The following is a 17,910-nucleotide window of genomic DNA, read 5'->3' on the forward strand; positions in this document are numbered from 1 at the left end:
ATATTGTCTGCTGAGCTGTGTATCTAATATTCTCCTGTGTGATACTGTCTCCGGAGCCGTGTATCTAATTCTATCCTGTGTGATACTGTCTGCTGAGCTGTGTATCTAATCCTATCCTGTGTGATACTGTATGCTGAGCCGTGTATCTAATCCTCTCCTGTGATACTGTCTGCTGAGCCATGTATCTAATCCTCTCCTGAGTGATACTGGCTGCTGAGCCGTGTATCTAATCCTCTCCTGTGTGATACTGTATGCTGAGCTGTGTATGTAATCCTCTCCTGTGTGATACTGTCTGCTGAGCCATGTATCTAATCCTCTCCTGTGTGATATTGTCTGCTGAGCCGTGTATCTAATCCTCATGTGTAATACTGTCTGCTAAGCTGGTTATCTAATCCTGTCCTGTGTGATACTGTCTGCTGAGCCGTGTATCTAATCCTCTCCTGTGATACTGTCTGCTGAGCCATGTATCTAATCCTCTCCTGTGTGATACTGTCTGCTGAGCCGTGTATCTAATTCTATCCTGCGTGATACTGTCTGCTGAGCCATGTATCTAATCCTCTCCTGTGTGATACTGTCTGCTGAGCCGTGTATCTAATTCTCTCCTATGTGATACTGTCTGCTGAGCCGTGTATCTAATCCTCTCCTGTGTGATACTGTCTGCTGAGCCGTGTATCTAATCCTCATGTGTGATGCTGTCTGCTAAGCTGGTTATCTAATCCTGTCCTGTGTGATACTGTCTGCTGAGCCGTGTATCTAATCCTCTCCTGTGATACTGTCTGCTGAGCTGTGTATCTAATCCTCTCCTGTGTGATACTGTCTGCTGAGCCGTGCATCTAATCCTCTCCTGTGTGATACTGTATGCTGAGCTGTGTATCTAATCCTCTCCTGTGTGATACTGTCTGCTGAGCCGTGTATCTAATCCTCTCCTATGTGATACTGTCTGCTGAGCCATGTGTCTAATCCTATCCTGTATGATACTGTATGCTCAGCTGAGTATCTAATCCTGTCCTGTGTGATACTGTCTGCTGAACCGTGTATGTAATCCTATCCTGTGTGATACTGTCTGCTGAGCCGTGTATCTAATCCTATCCTGTGTGATACTGTCTGCTGAGCTGTGTATCTAATCCTAACCTGTGTGATACTGTATGCTGAGCTGTGTATCTAATCCTCTCCTGTGAGATACTGTCTGCTGAGCCGTGTATCTAATCCTATCCTGTGTGATACTGTCTGCTGAGCCATCTATCTAATCCTATCCTGTGATACTGTCTGCTGAGCCATGTATCTAATCCTCTCCTGTGTGATACTGTCTGCTGAGCCGTGTATCTAATTCTCTCCTGTGATACTGTCTGCTGAGCCATGTATCTAATCCTCTCCTGTGTGATACTGTATCATGAGCCGTGTATTTAATCCTCTCCTGTGTGATACTGTATGTTGAGCTGTGTATCTAATCCTCTCCTGTGTGATACTGTATGCTGAGCTGTGTATCTAATCCTCTCCTGTGTGATACTGTCTGCTGAGCCGTGTACCTAATCCTCTCCCGTGATACTGTCTGCTGAGCCGTGTATCTAATCCTATCCTCTGTGATACTGTATGCTGAGCTGTGTATCTAATCCTGTCCTGTGTGATACTGTCTGCTGAACCGTGTATGTAATCCTATCCTGTGTGATACTGTCTGCTGAGCCGTGTATCTAATCCTATCCTGTGTGATACTGTCTGCTGAGCTGTGTATCTAATCCTAACCTGTGTGATACTGTATGCTGAGCTGTATAGTTAATCCTCTCCTGTGATACTGTCTGCTGAGCCATGTATCTAATCCTCTCCTGTGTGATACTGTATGCTGAGCCGTGTATCTAATCCTCTCCTGTGTGATACTGTATGTTGAGCTGTGTATCTAATCCTCTCCTGTGTGATACTGTATGCTGAGCTGTGTATCTAATCCTCTCCTGTGTGATACTGTCTGCTGAGCCGTGTACCTAATCCTCTCCCGTGATACTGTCTGCTGAGCCGTGTATCTAATTCTATCCTGTGTGATACTGTCTGCTGAGCCGTGTATCTAATCTTCTCCTGTGTGATACTGTCTGCTGAGCCGTGTATCTAATCCTCTCCTGTGTGATACTGTATGCTGAGCTGTGTATCTAATCCTGTCCTGTGTGATACTGTCTGCTGAGCCGTGTATCTAATCCTCTCCTGTGATACTGTCTGCTGAACTGTGTATCTAATCCTCTCCTGTGTGATACTGTCTGCTGAGCTGTGTATCTAATCCTCTCCTGTGTGATACTGTATGCTGAGCTGTGTATCTAATCCTCTCCTGTGTGATACTGTCTGCTGAGCCGTGTACCTAATCCTCTCCCGTGATACTGTCTGCTGAGCCGTGTATCTAATCCTATCCTCTGTGATACTGTATGCTGAGCTGTGTATCTAATCCTGTCCTGTGTGATACTGTCTGCTGAACCGTGTATGTAATCCTATCCTGTGTGATACTGTCTGCTGAGCCGTGTATCTAATCCTATCCTGTGTGATACTGTCTGCTGAGCTGTGTATCTAATCCTAACCTGTGTGATACTGTATGCTGAGCTGTATAGTTAATCCTCTCCTGTGATACTGTCTGCTGAGCCATGTATCTAATCCTCTCCTGTGTGATACTGTATGCTGAGCCGTGTATCTAATCCTCTCCTGTGTGATACTGTATGTTGAGCTGTGTATCTAATCCTCTCCTGTGTGATACTGTATGCTGAGCTGTGTATCTAATCCTCTCCTGTGTGATACTGTCTGCTGAGCCGTGTACCTAATCCTCTCCCGTGATACTGTCTGCTGAGCCGTGTATCTAATTCTATCCTGTGTGATACTGTCTGCTGAGCCGTGTATCTAATCTTCTCCTGTGTGATACTGTCTGCTGAGCCGTGTATCTAATCCTCTCCTGTGTGATACTGTATGCTGAGCTGTGTATCTAATCCTGTCCTGTGTGATACTGTCTGCTGAGCCGTGTATCTAATCCTCTCCTGTGATACTGTCTGCTGAACTGTGTATCTAATCCTCTCCTGTGTGATACTGTATGTTGAGCTGTGTATCTAATCCTCTCCTGTGTGATACTGTATGCTGAGCTGTGTATCTAATCCTCTCCTGTGTGATACTGTCTGCTGAGCCGTGTACCTAATCCTCTCCCGTGATACTGTCTGCTGAGCCGTGTATCTAATCCTATCCTCTGTGATACTGTATGCTGAGCTGTGTATCTAATCCTGTCCTGTGTGATACTGTCTGCTGAACCGTGTATGTAATCCTATCCTGTGTGATACTGTCTGCTGAGCCGTGTATCTAATCCTATCCTGTGTGATACTGTCTGCTGAGCTGTGTATCTAATCCTAACCTGTGTGATACTGTATGCTGAGCTGTATAGTTAATCCTCTCCTGTGATACTGTCTGCTGAGCCATGTATCTAATCCTCTCCTGTGTGATACTGTATGCTGAGCCGTGTATCTAATCCTCTCCTGTGTGATACTGTATGTTGAGCTGTGTATCTAATCCTCTCCTGTGTGATACTGTATGCTGAGCTGTGTATCTAATCCTCTCCTGTGTGATACTGTCTGCTGAGCCGTGTACCTAATCCTCTCCCGTGATACTGTCTGCTGAGCCGTGTATCTAATTCTATCCTGTGTGATACTGTCTGCTGAGCCGTGTATCTAATCTTCTCCTGTGTGATACTGTCTGCTGAGCCGTGTATCTAATCCTCTCCTGTGTGATACTGTATGCTGAGCTGTGTATCTAATCCTGTCCTGTGTGATACTGTCTGCTGAGCCGTGTATCTAATCCTCTCCTGTGATACTGTCTGCTGAACTGTGTATCTAATCCTCTCCTGTGTGATACTGTCTGCTGAGCCGTGTATCTAATCCTCTCCTGTGTGATACTGTATGCTGAGCTGTGTATCTAATCCTCTCATGTGTGATACTGTCTGCTGAGCCGTGTATCTAATCCTCTCCTGTGTGATACTGTCTGCTGAGCCGTGTATCTAATCCTATCCTGTGTGATACTGTCTGCTGAGCCGTGTATCTAATCCTATCCTGTGTGATACTGTCTGCAGGTCTGTGTATCTAATCCTCCTGTGTGATACTGTCTGCTGAGCCGTGTATCTAATCCTCTCCTGTGTGATACACCTGCTTTCCTTGGTGACACTTTAGACATTTCTGGTCACCAACAAAATGGCTCTGCACTGTGTCCCTACATGTCATTCTCTCTTATCTGTTGTAAAAACTCAGATTAGGAGGGGGGAGGCGTGACATCACACACAGGAGAGCAAACTCCGCCCAGTTTACTGCAGCTGTAATGTGAGCTTTTTCTACAGTGGGATTTCTGTAGGATTTCAGTAGCTGCTCCCCCTAGTGTTTAACAGTGGAAAATATCAAACTTTTTTATTTTTTTTTTATATTTTGCTCAATTAAAAACAAATAATAATATTTAAACAAAGCATTAAAACATTATTACTTTACATTTTTTCAGTTATTGAAATTTATTTTTTTTTACTTTTCCTTCCCTTTAATACTATTAGCACATTTTTGCAAAGCTGAATTTCAGTTATAGGCTAAGACAAGAAAAGTCTTACTTGATTTTTGTTATCAATTTCCATGGTCACAGGTGTTACAATATCTCGATCACTCAGCTTTTTTCCAGTAGAGCAGTCAAAAAGACTAAGGCTTGTAAAATCACCATTAACCTAAGAGAGTATAAACAGTAACAGACATTATTTCCACTCGCAACCATTGCCAATTTCTAACACAATTTAGTGATAGATGTTTTAGCATGCATCATGCTTTAAATTTAATATAATCGGATTCAGACCGGGAGTATGCATATCTCATATTTGATTGCTGTTCCCGATGCAGGCACTGACGAATACTCACAGCGCACTGTGCATGCATAGGGAAGATTCACACAGAGTGATTGCAGACTTTTAGCTCTAGACCCCTTTAAAGCCCGCTTTACACACTACAATATATCTTACGATGTGTCGGCGGGGTCACGTCGTAAGTGACGCACATCCGGCATCGTAAGGTAAATTGTAGTGTGTAACAGCTACGTGCGATTGCGAATGAACGGTAAAACGCTCATCGCACGCACGTCGTTCATTCCTCATGAATTGAACATCAGGTTGTTCATCGTACCCGGGGTAGCACACATCGCAGTGTGTGACACCCCGGGAACGATGAACAGATCTTACCTGCGTCCTGCAGCTCCCGGCCGGTAATGTGGAAGGAAGGAGGTGGGCGGGATGTTTACGTCCCGCTCATCTCCGCCCCTCTGCTTATATTGGCCGGCTGCCGCGTGACATCGATGTGACGCCGAACGTCCCTCCCACTCCAGGAAGTGGACGTTCGCCGCCCACATCGAGGTCGTATGGAAGGTAAGTACGTGTGACGGGGGTTAATCGTTTGTGCGGCACATTCAACAAAATTGAATGTGCCGCACATACGATGGGGGCGGTTACGATCGCATACGATATCGTATGCAGAATCGTAACATGTAAAGCAGGCTTAACATGTGGCATTGTACAATAATCTAATGTAGTGAAAACTAACTAGCAAATTACAGGATATCTGTTTAACTGTTAGGCTACGTTCCCGCAATGAGTGTTTGTTGAGTTTTTGATGCTATTTTTGCTGCATCAAAAAGTCAGCATCTTAGGGTACGTGCCCATGAACAGGCTTCCTCGCGTTCTGGACACAGCTTACTTTGTCTTGTGGAGACACTAGTATCCTCAGCGGGAGAACGCGTAGTTTGTGCCCACAATCAGGATTACTGATGCAGCATATTTTTTCTGTGTTTTCCTGCCTAGAACTGATGCATCTCCGCAAGAATAAATGAACGTTCTGCGGCTCAGAAACCCACACCACAAGTCAGTTTATGCAGCATTAAAAGGAAACACAGTGGGCATGGGAGTTCTATAAATTCCATCCACTGGGCTTGTACTGTATAACGCAGCGTTTTGGACACAGTAAAAACACGATGCATCCAAAACACTGCTAAGGGTGGAAACACATCTATGCGAGTAAAATCGGTCCGACTGGGCTGAAAAATACTCGGCTGATTTTAGTTCACGTTAGGTGCGAGTGCAACGCAAGTGCGATGCTATTTCTGAGATTTTACTAGCGTGTGTAATGCGTGTGTAATGCGTGTGTAATGCGTATTTTTTACTATGTCATCTGCCATTCAGCGCTGCTACATGGCCGCTGACAGCAGCCACAGACAGCCATGTAGCAGAGCTGAACGGCAGATGACAGCAGCCACAGACAGAGCCGCACTGTCAGAATGAACTCGGGTGAACTTAACCCGATTTCATTGTCATGCTGCGGCTCTGTCTGTGCCGCGTCCTGATTAGCGGTCACCAGTGAAGGGCTCATCCCCTGAGTGACTGAAGTTAGCAGCCCTCTCTCATACTCACCGATCCCCGGCGCCGCGCTGCACGGCTTTCTCACTGCTCCGGCGGCTTTTACTATTTTGAAAAAGCCGGCCGCTCATTAAACAATCTCGTATTCCCTGCTTTCCCCGCCCACAGGCGCCTATGATTGGTTGCAGTGAGACATGCCCCCACGCCATACGGCTGAAGGCTGGTATTCTCAGGATGGGAAGCCCCACGTTATGGGGAGCCCCCCAGCCTAACAATATCAGCCAACAGCCGCCCAGAATTGCCGCATACATAATATGCGACAGTTCTGGGACTGTACCCGGCTCTTCCCGATTTGCCCTGGTGCGTTGGCAAATCGGGGTAATAAGGAGTTAATGGCAGCCCATAGCTGCCAATAAGTCCTAGATTAATCATGTCAGGCGTCTATGAGACACCCTACATGATTAATCTGTAAGTTACAGTAAATAAACACACACACACATGAAAAAATCATTTATTAGAAATAAAAAACACAAACAAATTCCCTCATTACCAATTTAATAAGCCCCAAAAAGCCCTCCATGTCCGGCGTAGTCCACGGACCTCCAGCGTCGCTTCCAGCATGAAGGTGACAGGAGCTGCAGAATACACCGCCGCTCCGGTCACCTCCAAGCAGCAACTGAGGTGAGTAGCGCGATCAGCTGAGCTGTCACTGAGGTTACCCGCTGTCACTGGATACAGCGGTGACAGCGATTAACCTCAGTGACACCTCAGCAGATCACGCTACTCACCTCAGTTGCTGCTTGGAGGTGACCGGAGCGGCGGTGTCTTCTGCAGCTCCTGTCACCTTCATGCTGGAAGCGACGCTGGAGGTCCGTGGAGTACGCCGGACATGGAGGGCTTTTTGGGGCTTATTAAATTGGTAATGAGGGAATGTCTTTGTGTTTTTTATTTCTAATAAAGGATTTTTTCATGTGTGTGTGTTTATTTACTGTAACTTACAGATTAATCATGGAGGGTATCTCATAGACGCCTGCCATGATTAATCTAGGATTTAGTGGCAGCTATGGGCTGCCATTAACTCCTTATTACCCCGATTTGCCAACGCACCAGGGCAAATCGGGAAGAGCCGGGTACAGTCCCAGAACTGTCGCATATAATGTATGCGGCAATTCTGGGCGGCTGTTGGCTGATATTGTTAGGCTGGGGGGCTCCCCATAACGTGGAGCTCCCCATCCTGAGAATACCAGCCTTCAGCCGTATGGCTTTATCTGGCTGGTATTAAAATTGGGGGGGACCGCACACCATTTTTTTAAATTATTTATTTATTTATTTCACTGCACAGTATAGACCCGCCCACCGGCTGCTGTGATTGGGTGCAGTGAGACACCTGTCACTCAGCGTGGGGGCGTGTCTCACTGCAACCAATCATAGGCGCCTGTGGGCGGGGAAAGCAGGGAATACGAGATTGTTTAATGAGCGGCCGGCTTTTTCAAAATAGTAAAAGCCGCCGCAGCAGTGTGACAGCCGTGCAGCGCCGCGCCGGAGATCGGGGAACGGTAAGTATGAGAGAGGGGGGGAAACTGACCGACAGACTGTGAGAGAGTAACAGAGATAGTGACGGACCGACAGAGAGAGAATAGAGACCGAGAGGGAGAGACCGACTGACAGAGAATAGTGATTGACAGACATTGGGAGACATCGCTCGTTTCCAGTGTTTTAGGAAACATGCGAGAAATGTATTTAGAAAATCGGATGTCACTAGGATGGTGTGAGTGCCGTCCCGTGACATCCGATTTTTTACACGCTCCCATAGACTTGCATTGGAGAAACTCGCAGTAGAAACTCGCAAAAAAGCAACATGCTGCGATTATTTTCTCAGTCCGATTTGGACTGAGAAAAAAATTGCAGAAGAGAGCTGAATCATTCACTAACATGTGTCCGATTCCAATGCGAGATTTTCTCGCATTGCTCTACTGCGAGAAACTCGCAAGTGAGAAGCATCCCTTACACTGATAGTGGGCATGGGCCTTTACAGTTCCAGCAAAGTGGAAGACATTCATGTCCACTGTGATTTGATTTTAGTCAGCGTAAACTAACTTGCAGTGCAGGTTTCAAATCTATAACATGTTAACTTCTCTTGCGGGTACGGCGAGTCTCATGTGCAGATTTTTACCCTAGACTTTTGCATTAGATGTGGAAAATCCGTAGGTAAATAAAAGGTGTTTTAGTGCATTGCCACATCAGAATGCATGCAATCCGTACCTAAGTATATCTAAGTATATCTATAAAGTTTTGTTAAAACCAAATACCAGGGAGTGTCAAAAACAAAGTAGCTTTACTTAGAACATGACATACCAAAAAAATATATCAACCGCAGAATGAAAAATACAATAAAAATGCAAGTTAAAAAAACACGCACACAAAAATGCAATGAAAAAACGTACGTAACCTAATTTACATAATAGGTGCAGAATTGGTGCAGAAATGCTGCAACATCAAAAACTCACTAAAAGCTCATTGTGTGAACGTAGCCCTAGGGTTGTATTTCTCAGAAAACGTATAAGCTGTTTTCAGCAACCAGCAGAATTTTGACACAAGTGAGACGAGTGATTACACATACATTGACTTACCTCAGAAGGCAATTTGTCCCAAAAGTAGAGATTTTTCTTAAACGATTTCAGCTGGCTAATATAACATGTACTGGTGTTTTGTCTCTTGTCCAGACTTTCCAATATTTTAGGCAAATAAAAAGTTGAGGATCCAATCTTTAGGAAGTTATTATGCACATTTTCATGCACACTGGTCTGAAGTTCTAACAAATTTGTGCTAACTGTAAATTGATTTTCTTTATTTAGCATAATAAATTGCTGAGGAAAAAATGAAGAAAAAAAAATCCTAATAGTATAGTTTAGCAATAGTTTTTTTTTACTATATTGATAATAATAAACATTGTAGAATTCAAACACATAAAAACATCCAGAGTTCTGAGCAGAAGTGAAATCATACGTTGCTCATATTTTATTTAGCTGCAGCCATGCATAATTAAATACAGAAAAAAAACTATATTTCTCTAATGTTTTATGATTTTCCAAGTTAGTTTCCCTACATATAGAGGTTATTAAAGGGAACCCGCTTCAGTTTTTGACCCTATGAATAAATGTCACCACCTGTAACTGTTCCTTTGCAGCATTCCACAAACATCTTTCATTGCTTGACTCCCCCGTATATACCCAAAAAGACCATTTGATATTCTCCCGTGCTGTATGTAAATTAGGGTGGCATGGGCATCCTCAAAGCAGCATCTATCCCTCTTCTCTGCTGCTAATTGTGTCCTTCTGTTTTGATTGAAGTTGATTATGCATCCTGCGTCAGCCACATAGTGAACCGAGATCTCGCACCTGTGCAGTAGCCTCTACTGTGTTGCCCTAGTGCAGGCAGAGCATAGAACCTCACTGGGCTAATTCTGAGGCAGCTGCAGGCTGCTATTTTTTGGCTGGGAAGGGTGCAATTACTATGGGCCTCCTCAGCCTCAGAATACCAGCCCACAGCTGTCTGCTTTATCTTGGCTCTGTATCAAAATCAAAAGGGATAGCGTTTTTTTTAAATCATTTATTTAAATAATTTAAAAAAAATGCATTGGGTCCCTCATATTTTAATATGCAGCCAAAATATGCACACAATGGGTGGCTGCAACCTCCGGCTGTCTTCTTTATTTCCTCTTGCCTACAGAGAGAACCAAAACTGGAGTTTTTTGAGACCCTTATCATGCTAATTCCTACAGTTTATAAAGGCCAATAATACTATAACCTGTTTTAAAAGTTAACAATTTATTAAGTTAATTTTATTAAGTTAACTTAACCGAGGAGGGTGGTATAGGGTAGGCCCCATAAACAGGCATACCACCTCCCTTGGGTTGGAGAGCAGGCCCCATAAACAGGCGTGCTCCCAAGTGTTGGAGAGCAGGCTCCATAAACAGGCATGCTCCCTGGTGGTGCAGAGCCATGCCCCATAAACAGGCACACTCTGAGGGTTGGTACCACTGAGGTAACTTTTTACAATGCGAGAGTTTGTGGCTATAGCCAGTTCATAGCCTGTGGTCCATTTTTTAAAGTGCACATACCCTGGTGCTAAATAAAATAAATACTCAAACAGTTCGCACAAAAGTCCTTGCGGGCACATTCTTAAACGTTACTAAACTGGTCATAGCAAACAAAAACATTTGTATACATTTCAAACTAAACAGACTTCCTTCTCTCAAGATCAGGGCTCTTTCTTTCAGTGCTCTGATACTTGAAGGTTGCAGCATGAGCGTCCCCTGGTGGTGATGACTCTGGGGACCTGGTAGAGGCAGTGGGGATGAAGTCTGAGCTCACTAAGGTTTCCTTTGGACATTGAACCACGTCCAAGGCAAACCAGCCTCTCTCTCCCATATGCCTTGTGTACTCTACCACATCCCCACATAGAGATCACGACCAGGGTGACCCCGCTGTAGGTGGGACTGCACGTTCTATCTGGAGACAAAGATCCCCTCCTTCATTCCGGCCTCCACTATAAAGCCCCACCCTGTGCGGCAGTTGAATTCCTCCACTACCCCACGGTGGAGGGGACCTCTGGCCTGGTGCCTGGCCTGCCGCAGGGATTGCTTTTCCTGCAGGTCCTTGGCCTTCACTTGCTCTCTCTCTGCGGTGGCTTTCTCAAAGGGGTGTCTGGCCCTCACACGACGCTGTCCTCTGCGGGCTGGTCTCCGCATTACCATCACCTGGTAACCATCAGCAGGTAACCAGGTCACAAACATGCTGGGACTGTATGCTACCAGCTCTTCCTCCCTGGCAGGGGGTGCTGCGACCTCTTCTGGTCGTTAGGGGTACAGCAGCACAACCTCAGGGCCTCCCTTTCTCTCAAAGGGTGCTGGGACCTCCTCTGGTCGGCTGGGGATCAGCAACGATGGCTGCAAGTCCTCTTCTCCCTTCCTGGTGGAGGCTGCTGCGACCTCCTCCGGTCGTTGGGGGTACAGCAGCGCGACCTCAGGGCCTCCCTTTCTCTCAAAGGGTGCTGCGACCTCCTCCGGTCAGGCAAAGAGCAGCTCTGGGGACGAGCTTTCATCAGCCAGGTAGGATGAGGACTCCCTCTCCAGCGGAGAGGGTGCAGTGACTACTTCAGGTCGAGGTGGCAGCTTGGGAATCAGATACCTCTCCACCAGGTGTGCTGGGAACCGAGCACTCAGTTCTCTCTTGAGCCTGGCCAGTTCCTTGTCCACTTCAGGTAGGAGTGCAGGTGCTGGTTCCCCAGTCAGCGACTGGGGCGCTGTGACCACCTCTAGTCGGGCAACTGGGACAGGAGGCGTTGCAGCCTGGTCTGGTCTGGCCGGGACAGGAGGAGTTGCGGCCTGGTATGCTCTGGCTGTGACAGGAGGCGTTGCGGCCTGATCTGGTCTGGCCGTGACAGGAGGCATTGCAGCCTGGTCTGGTCTGGCCGTGGGCATCGCACCAGACATCGCATCAGGCATCGCATCAGGCATCGCACCAGGCATCGCATCAGGCATCGCATCAGGCATCGCATCAGGCATCACATCAGGCGTCGCACCAGGCATCGCATCAGGGATTGCACCAGGTCGGGCAAGGGCAGTGTGGGACTTACCCAAGGTTGGGCCGGAGATATCCTGCAGCAGGGTCGCCATTGCCGATGACGACTCCCGTTGAGCTTGGGCGGCACCTCCAGGCGGGCCTCGCTGCACCGACAACCGCAGGCCTCTAATTGCCATTATCATCTCCTTCTTCTAAGCGGCTATCTCTTGCCTGCTCCGCTCTTCCATACTGTCGGCAATTCTTCCCACTTTTACCTCCAGCTCCTCCGCAGTCATGGGCCGGGTCCAACCCTGCTCTTCCTGGTCACCTCTTGCAGACGCCATCCTATCTCTGTCGTTGCTCAGCAGGTTCTGGTCACGCTGCAGTCCTCGTTTCGTTTCTGATTGTTCTCCTCCCTTCGAACTGGAACATCCCCGCAGTCCGGGGACAGATCCGCCCCCATCTTCTCTGTTCACTGTGTCAGAGCGCTCCCTCCATGCTGGGACAGCCACTCCTCTTCGTGGGCGGTTACTTTTCTTCTGCCCTGGCTGCAGCTTCTACAATCGTGCGCTTTTAACAGCAACAAAATGGCAGCGGTTCACATTTTTCGATCGGACCGCTAAGGCGCACTGTCACCTGTCTAAACAGGTCTAGTCCTTGATCCTGTTTGTGACGCCAGAAAAAAAAATGTGTCGCTCACCTGCAGCGGTCGCCCCAGGGACTCCACTCTACCTTCAGGGACGCCACAGGGTCTCCACTCGTTGGTATCTCTGGCCACAGGAATGTCAGGTTTATTTACATGGGAGTCATGACGCCACTCACGGTTTGCGGTCAGGGTTATGGGTGACCGCCACTGCAGGTTTAACGAGCGTTTGGGGCTGATGGGGTCTGCAGTCAGATGGTATGGCCTCCCGTGAGTGAGTCTGGCCCCAGGGGGTCGGGTGCGTGTAACAACAGGTCACAAAATAACTCAGTCTCAGTCCAAGATGTCTTTCAACTTGTTTACTCACTTTTGTTGTTATTGGTGAGGTAACCCGGGCGATGCTGAGATAAACCAGGGGAAACCAGGTATCCTTCAGGCTGGTCTAAGGGTAACTGTTAACTCGCCTTCCTAGCACTTATTGTTTCAGATAACCCCTGACTTGAAGTACCGTGGGATTCATCCAGGGAAGTCGCTACTGCCTTTTCTCCCCTTTTTGGACCGTTTGCCGGAAGCGTGGACTAAAGAAGATGGCTCCTTGCTCGATCCTCCTTATGGGCCCCCTCGTTGCTGCTGAGGCTCAGACTCTAGTTGGTTGGTGTGGGACTTGTGGTTCCCCTCTAGGTTTAGCAGATCATTAAATGGAAGTCTACTCTAGGGACCTGTTCCCCGTGCGTGCCTAGTCACCAGAGTCTCCGTACTCGACCAGCCGACTTCCTCAGCGTCTTTCTGACCGACTTGCTGGTAACCGTTCTCCCCCACTAACGGCTACTACACGTACAGGGTCAGACTAGCGTGTCAGCGTGCGTCTCTCCTCCAGCAACCCTCTTTCTGCACCTACCGCTACCAGACTGACTAACTCCTCCTACTTTCCTTACAGCCGCTGCAACCTTAGCTTCCAGCTCCTCCCCCTACACCCCTTGCTGAGATGTGGAGGCAAGCCCCCTCTTGGGTCTGCCCAAGGGTCCCCTCTCAAGGTGTGGGAGACCTGGTTGCTATGTGTCTGGGCGTACACACCCTATTCCAGCCTTTAAAATTACCTTAAAGCACTGTCCCAGCATCGGTGCAGTACTAAGTGGTGCCTGACCAGGTCAGGGGTGCCACATATACATGACACACCATACACTGAGATGGCTGTACACATCAAATAGTACATGCCAAGATTTTGGATACACTGAGACTCTGCTGTGTACATTACATAGGAGACACTGAGACTCTGCTATAAACATCACATAAGACTGCAGTATACATAATACAGGATACAATGAGATTGCTGAGTAGCATCATATAAAATACATGAAGACTCTGCTGTATATACAGTATTGCATAAGATACATTGAGATTCAGCTGTATACATGGTATAGCATATATTGAGACTGCTTTATATAGTACCATATGATACACTTAGACATATGATAATTTAATTATTATTAAGCTAATATCAAGAATAATTTCTTAGAAGATATAGCTATCCTTGGAGATTATGGGCAAAGATAAATGAAACTTACCAACATAATTGCAGTCATACACTCCACTCCATCCTCAAATAAGGTTGTCAGGTTATGCCATCTGGAATATATGTCAATAGCACTAGATACTAACAAAAGCACATTTTCAACTAGTTTCTTCTGCACTACATATTTTCCTTTTTCTGTGTACGCAATGTTCTCTTTGATTATTGATTGTGTATAATTAATAATAAGAATGGCACTTTCCGCAGTAACCTATTAAACATGGAATAATATCATTATAATCAAAACAATTAAAGTAATTAGTCATTTTTTCTGCATATACACACCGATACAATTGTACCTATCGGTTAACTGACATCTGTAGTTCTGCCATCTTCCTATGCACTGAAGTCTGAGGCTGGAGAAATTTTTAGATTTGTAAAATCCTTTATGTCCAAAAAAGATAAAAGTATTCTAGGAGTGATAACTGTATTTACATAGATTTTTCTAGCTAACACGATACTACAATATAATTTTTTTTATTATACATCACAAGTTTGTAAAGAAATTCATAAATATTAATGTTACACACAGCACTAGTTATTAGGTTCTAGCCTGCAAAACTTTCAAAAAAAATGGTAGAAAACATTTTGATAAATATACTTAGGACTATAACTTTGACAGCTGATGCATGCTTCTCTATACACACACGCAGATAGTGACCTGTCAATCTTGGGCAGTGTGCGGGGAGCAGTCTGTGTGGCTTAGACTCCAGCAGCATTTAAGGTATGTTTTTCTCTGATATGCTGAAGCGTTTCAGAGCCAAACATACATGGCTTAAATAGGACAGCCAGTGCCCGATACATGCTGCTGGTTGGATCGCTTCTTTTTTGCTATTCTGCCGCGGCAGCAGCCGTCGGACCGCTCGGATCCGGAGGTGATTACTCACCTGCAGTACTGCCTGATGGTCTGGAGCCTGCCTCTGTGCACAGATTTTAGTAGTGTCCAAGTGGCCCATAAGCTTGAAGCTGTCCGGGCCCTGCTCCCCACCTTTTTGAGTGAAGGAGCTGTGCTCTCAGGAGCTCACGCTTGGGATTTCAGTAGGCTGCTTTGTTGGAAAGCCCTATCCCCCTCGTTGCGCTAGTGCCCCCAATCTCTGAGCTTCGTGGGGACAGTCTATAAAGCCACTGTCCTCCGCAGGTTAATTGCCGAGTTGCTTAAAGCCTCTCCCCGACCTAGGGTCCAGTACCCCGACGTGCTTTTGGTCCCAGACCGGCTATTGGACTGTAGCTGCTGACCGTCCTCCTAGACTAAGCCAGGCACCCAGTCCCAATATCCCGCGACCCGGTCTCCGACTCCTCCGGGTCTAGACTACCATCTGCAACCCAATCTTTACCTCCCCGGAAGCCACACGCTCCCCTAGGTACTCACCGCTCGAGAGCTACCACTTGACTCCCTTGTCACCTCCCTGCCTGACCCCAAGGTGGGTGGGGTGGCCCTATTCCAGCTTAGCAGCCCACTGGTGTGCCTGACAGGGTGTGGTGTGAGGTGTGATTAGGATTTCTTCGATGCTGATGGAGGCAGTGCTGAAAGTTGGGAACCCAGAACCATGAGGGATTGAGTCCTGCACTAGGAGATAAAGAGCGTGCAGTACCCTGTGATGACCTGACTAGTCCAGGGGCGTCGCACTATGATGAATGTTCACTCATATACTATTGTATATTTGATCAAATGTACTTGGTTTTGTACTTTATCATCATTGCTATTTATATTCAGCCTTTATTTGGTTTATAGGTAAATGTGTACAGCTTTTTTTGAATGTTCAGTATGTGTTTATACAACCATACATATAGAAAAATATACAGTCATGGCCAAAAGTGTTGGCACCCTTCAAATTGTTACTCAAAATGAAGTATTTATCGCCGAAAATTATTTGAATCACACATGTTTTGTTATATACGTGTATTTCCTTTGTGTGTATAGGTACACCAGAAAAAAAAAACAGAGAAAAAAAGGCAAATTAGACATAATTTCTCACAAAACCTCAAAAATGGGCTGGACAAAATTGATGACACTTTCAACTTAATATTTGGTTTCACCCCCTTTGGAATAACTAATTGCAATCAATCTTTTCCTATTATCATCAACAAGCTTCTTACACCTCAAATGGAATTTTGGCCCTCTCTTCTCTTTCAATCTGCTCCAGGTCTCTCACATTTGAAGGCGCCTTCTCCCAACAGCAATTTTAAGATGTCTACACAGGTGTTCAATTAGATTTAGATCTGGACTCATTGCTGCCACTTCAGAACTCTCCAGCATTTTCTTTCCATCCATTTCTGGGTGCTTCTTGTAGTATATTTGGGGCCATTGTCCTGCTGGAAGACCCTTGACCTAGGAGGCAAACCCATATCTCTGACACTGGACACTACATTGCAACCCAAAATACTTTGGTAATCTGTAGATTTCATGTTGCCTTGCACATATTCAAGGCACTCAGTTCCAGGGGCAGCAAAACAACCCAAAAATATCTTTGAACCTCCACCAAAATTGACTGTAGATACTGTTCTCTTATATTTTCATTCTGTTTTCGGTAAACAGTAGAATGATATGCTTTACCAAAAAGTTATACCTTGGTCTTATCTGTCCAAAATAAACTTTCCTAGAAGGATTTTGGCTTATTCATGTAAATGTTAGCAAACTGCAGTCTAGCTTTTATATGTCTGCCAGCTGTGCGGTCCTCCTGGGTCTCCTGCCATAGCACAGCGGTCATGGTGCACATTGGTACTAATGACAAAGTTAGAGGCAGGTGGAAGGTCCTTAAAAATGATTACAGGGAACTAGGAGAGAAGCTGAAGTCCAGGACCTCCAAGGTGGTGTTTTCAGAAATACTACCGGTGCCACGAGCGTCACTAGAAAGACAGCGGGAGCTTAGGGAGATAAACACGTGGCTTAGAAATTGGTGCAGGAAGGAAGGGTTCGGGTTCATGGAGAACTGGGCTGACTTCTTAGTCGGCTACAGGCTCTACGGTAGGGACGGGCTGCACCTCAATGGGGAAGGTGCAGCTGTGCTGGGGAAGAAAATGGTCAGATGGATGGCGGAGCTTTTAAACTAGGATTTGGGGGGAGGGTAGTGGAGCAAAAAAGGGGATAGATAGAGCAGATAGAGACAGTGAGATGGTAGGGGTCAATGAAGGATTGGGGGGGATGGGACATGCAAGGAAAGTAGGGAGGCTAGGAGTAATAAAGGTGTTAAAAGGGTTAAATGTCTACTGGCAAATGCAAGAAGTCTTGCAAACAAAATGAATGAATTGGAGACTCTTATGTCAACCATGGATTATGATGTGGTGGGCATTACGGAAACCTGGCTGGATGAAAGCCATGACTGGGTGACAAACATACAGGGTTATAGTACATTTAGGAGGGACAGGAAAGACAAAAAAGGTGGTGGGGTGTGTATATTTATCAAATCTAACCTAAAACCTGTGTTGAATGATGACATTGGGGGGAACTGCAACAATGTAGAGTCAGTATGGGTAAATGTACATGGGGAGGAGAATAATGGAAAAATGCTAATTGGAGTTTGCTATAAGCCTCCTAACATACTTGAACAAATAGAGGGTGAAATGCTGGAACAAATTGAAAAGGCAGCTAATAATAATAATCGGGTTCTTATTATGGGGGATTTCAACTATCCAGACATACAGTGGGACATAGAATCTTCTGGTTGTGCTAAAAGCTGTAAATTCTTATCTACCATTCAAGACCATTTCCTCTCTCAGATGGTAGATGAACCGACGAGGGGAGATAATTTGCTAGATT

General features: G+C 46.0%; 1 protein-coding gene across 1 annotated transcript in view; it reads right to left on the reverse strand.

The window, feature by feature from the left end:
• The window catches only part of PKD1L1 (polycystin 1 like 1, transient receptor potential channel interacting), an 884,746-nt gene that overhangs the window by 360,776 nt on the left and 506,060 nt on the right, over positions 1–17,910 (reverse strand). The window contains exons 34-36 of the mRNA XM_075316120.1: positions 14,149–14,364; positions 9,007–9,243; positions 4,595–4,705 (exon numbers count right to left, since the gene is read on the reverse strand). Coding sequence (XP_075172235.1) covers positions 4,595–4,705; positions 9,007–9,243; positions 14,149–14,364 — 564 coding nt within the window. The remainder of the gene's footprint in view (positions 1–4,594; positions 4,706–9,006; positions 9,244–14,148; positions 14,365–17,910) is intronic.

The sequence above is a fragment of the Anomaloglossus baeobatrachus genome, chromosome 6, assembly GCF_048569485.1.
Source record: "Anomaloglossus baeobatrachus isolate aAnoBae1 chromosome 6, aAnoBae1.hap1, whole genome shotgun sequence".
In the NCBI taxonomy this organism is placed as follows: Eukaryota; Metazoa; Chordata; class Amphibia; order Anura; family Aromobatidae; genus Anomaloglossus; species Anomaloglossus baeobatrachus.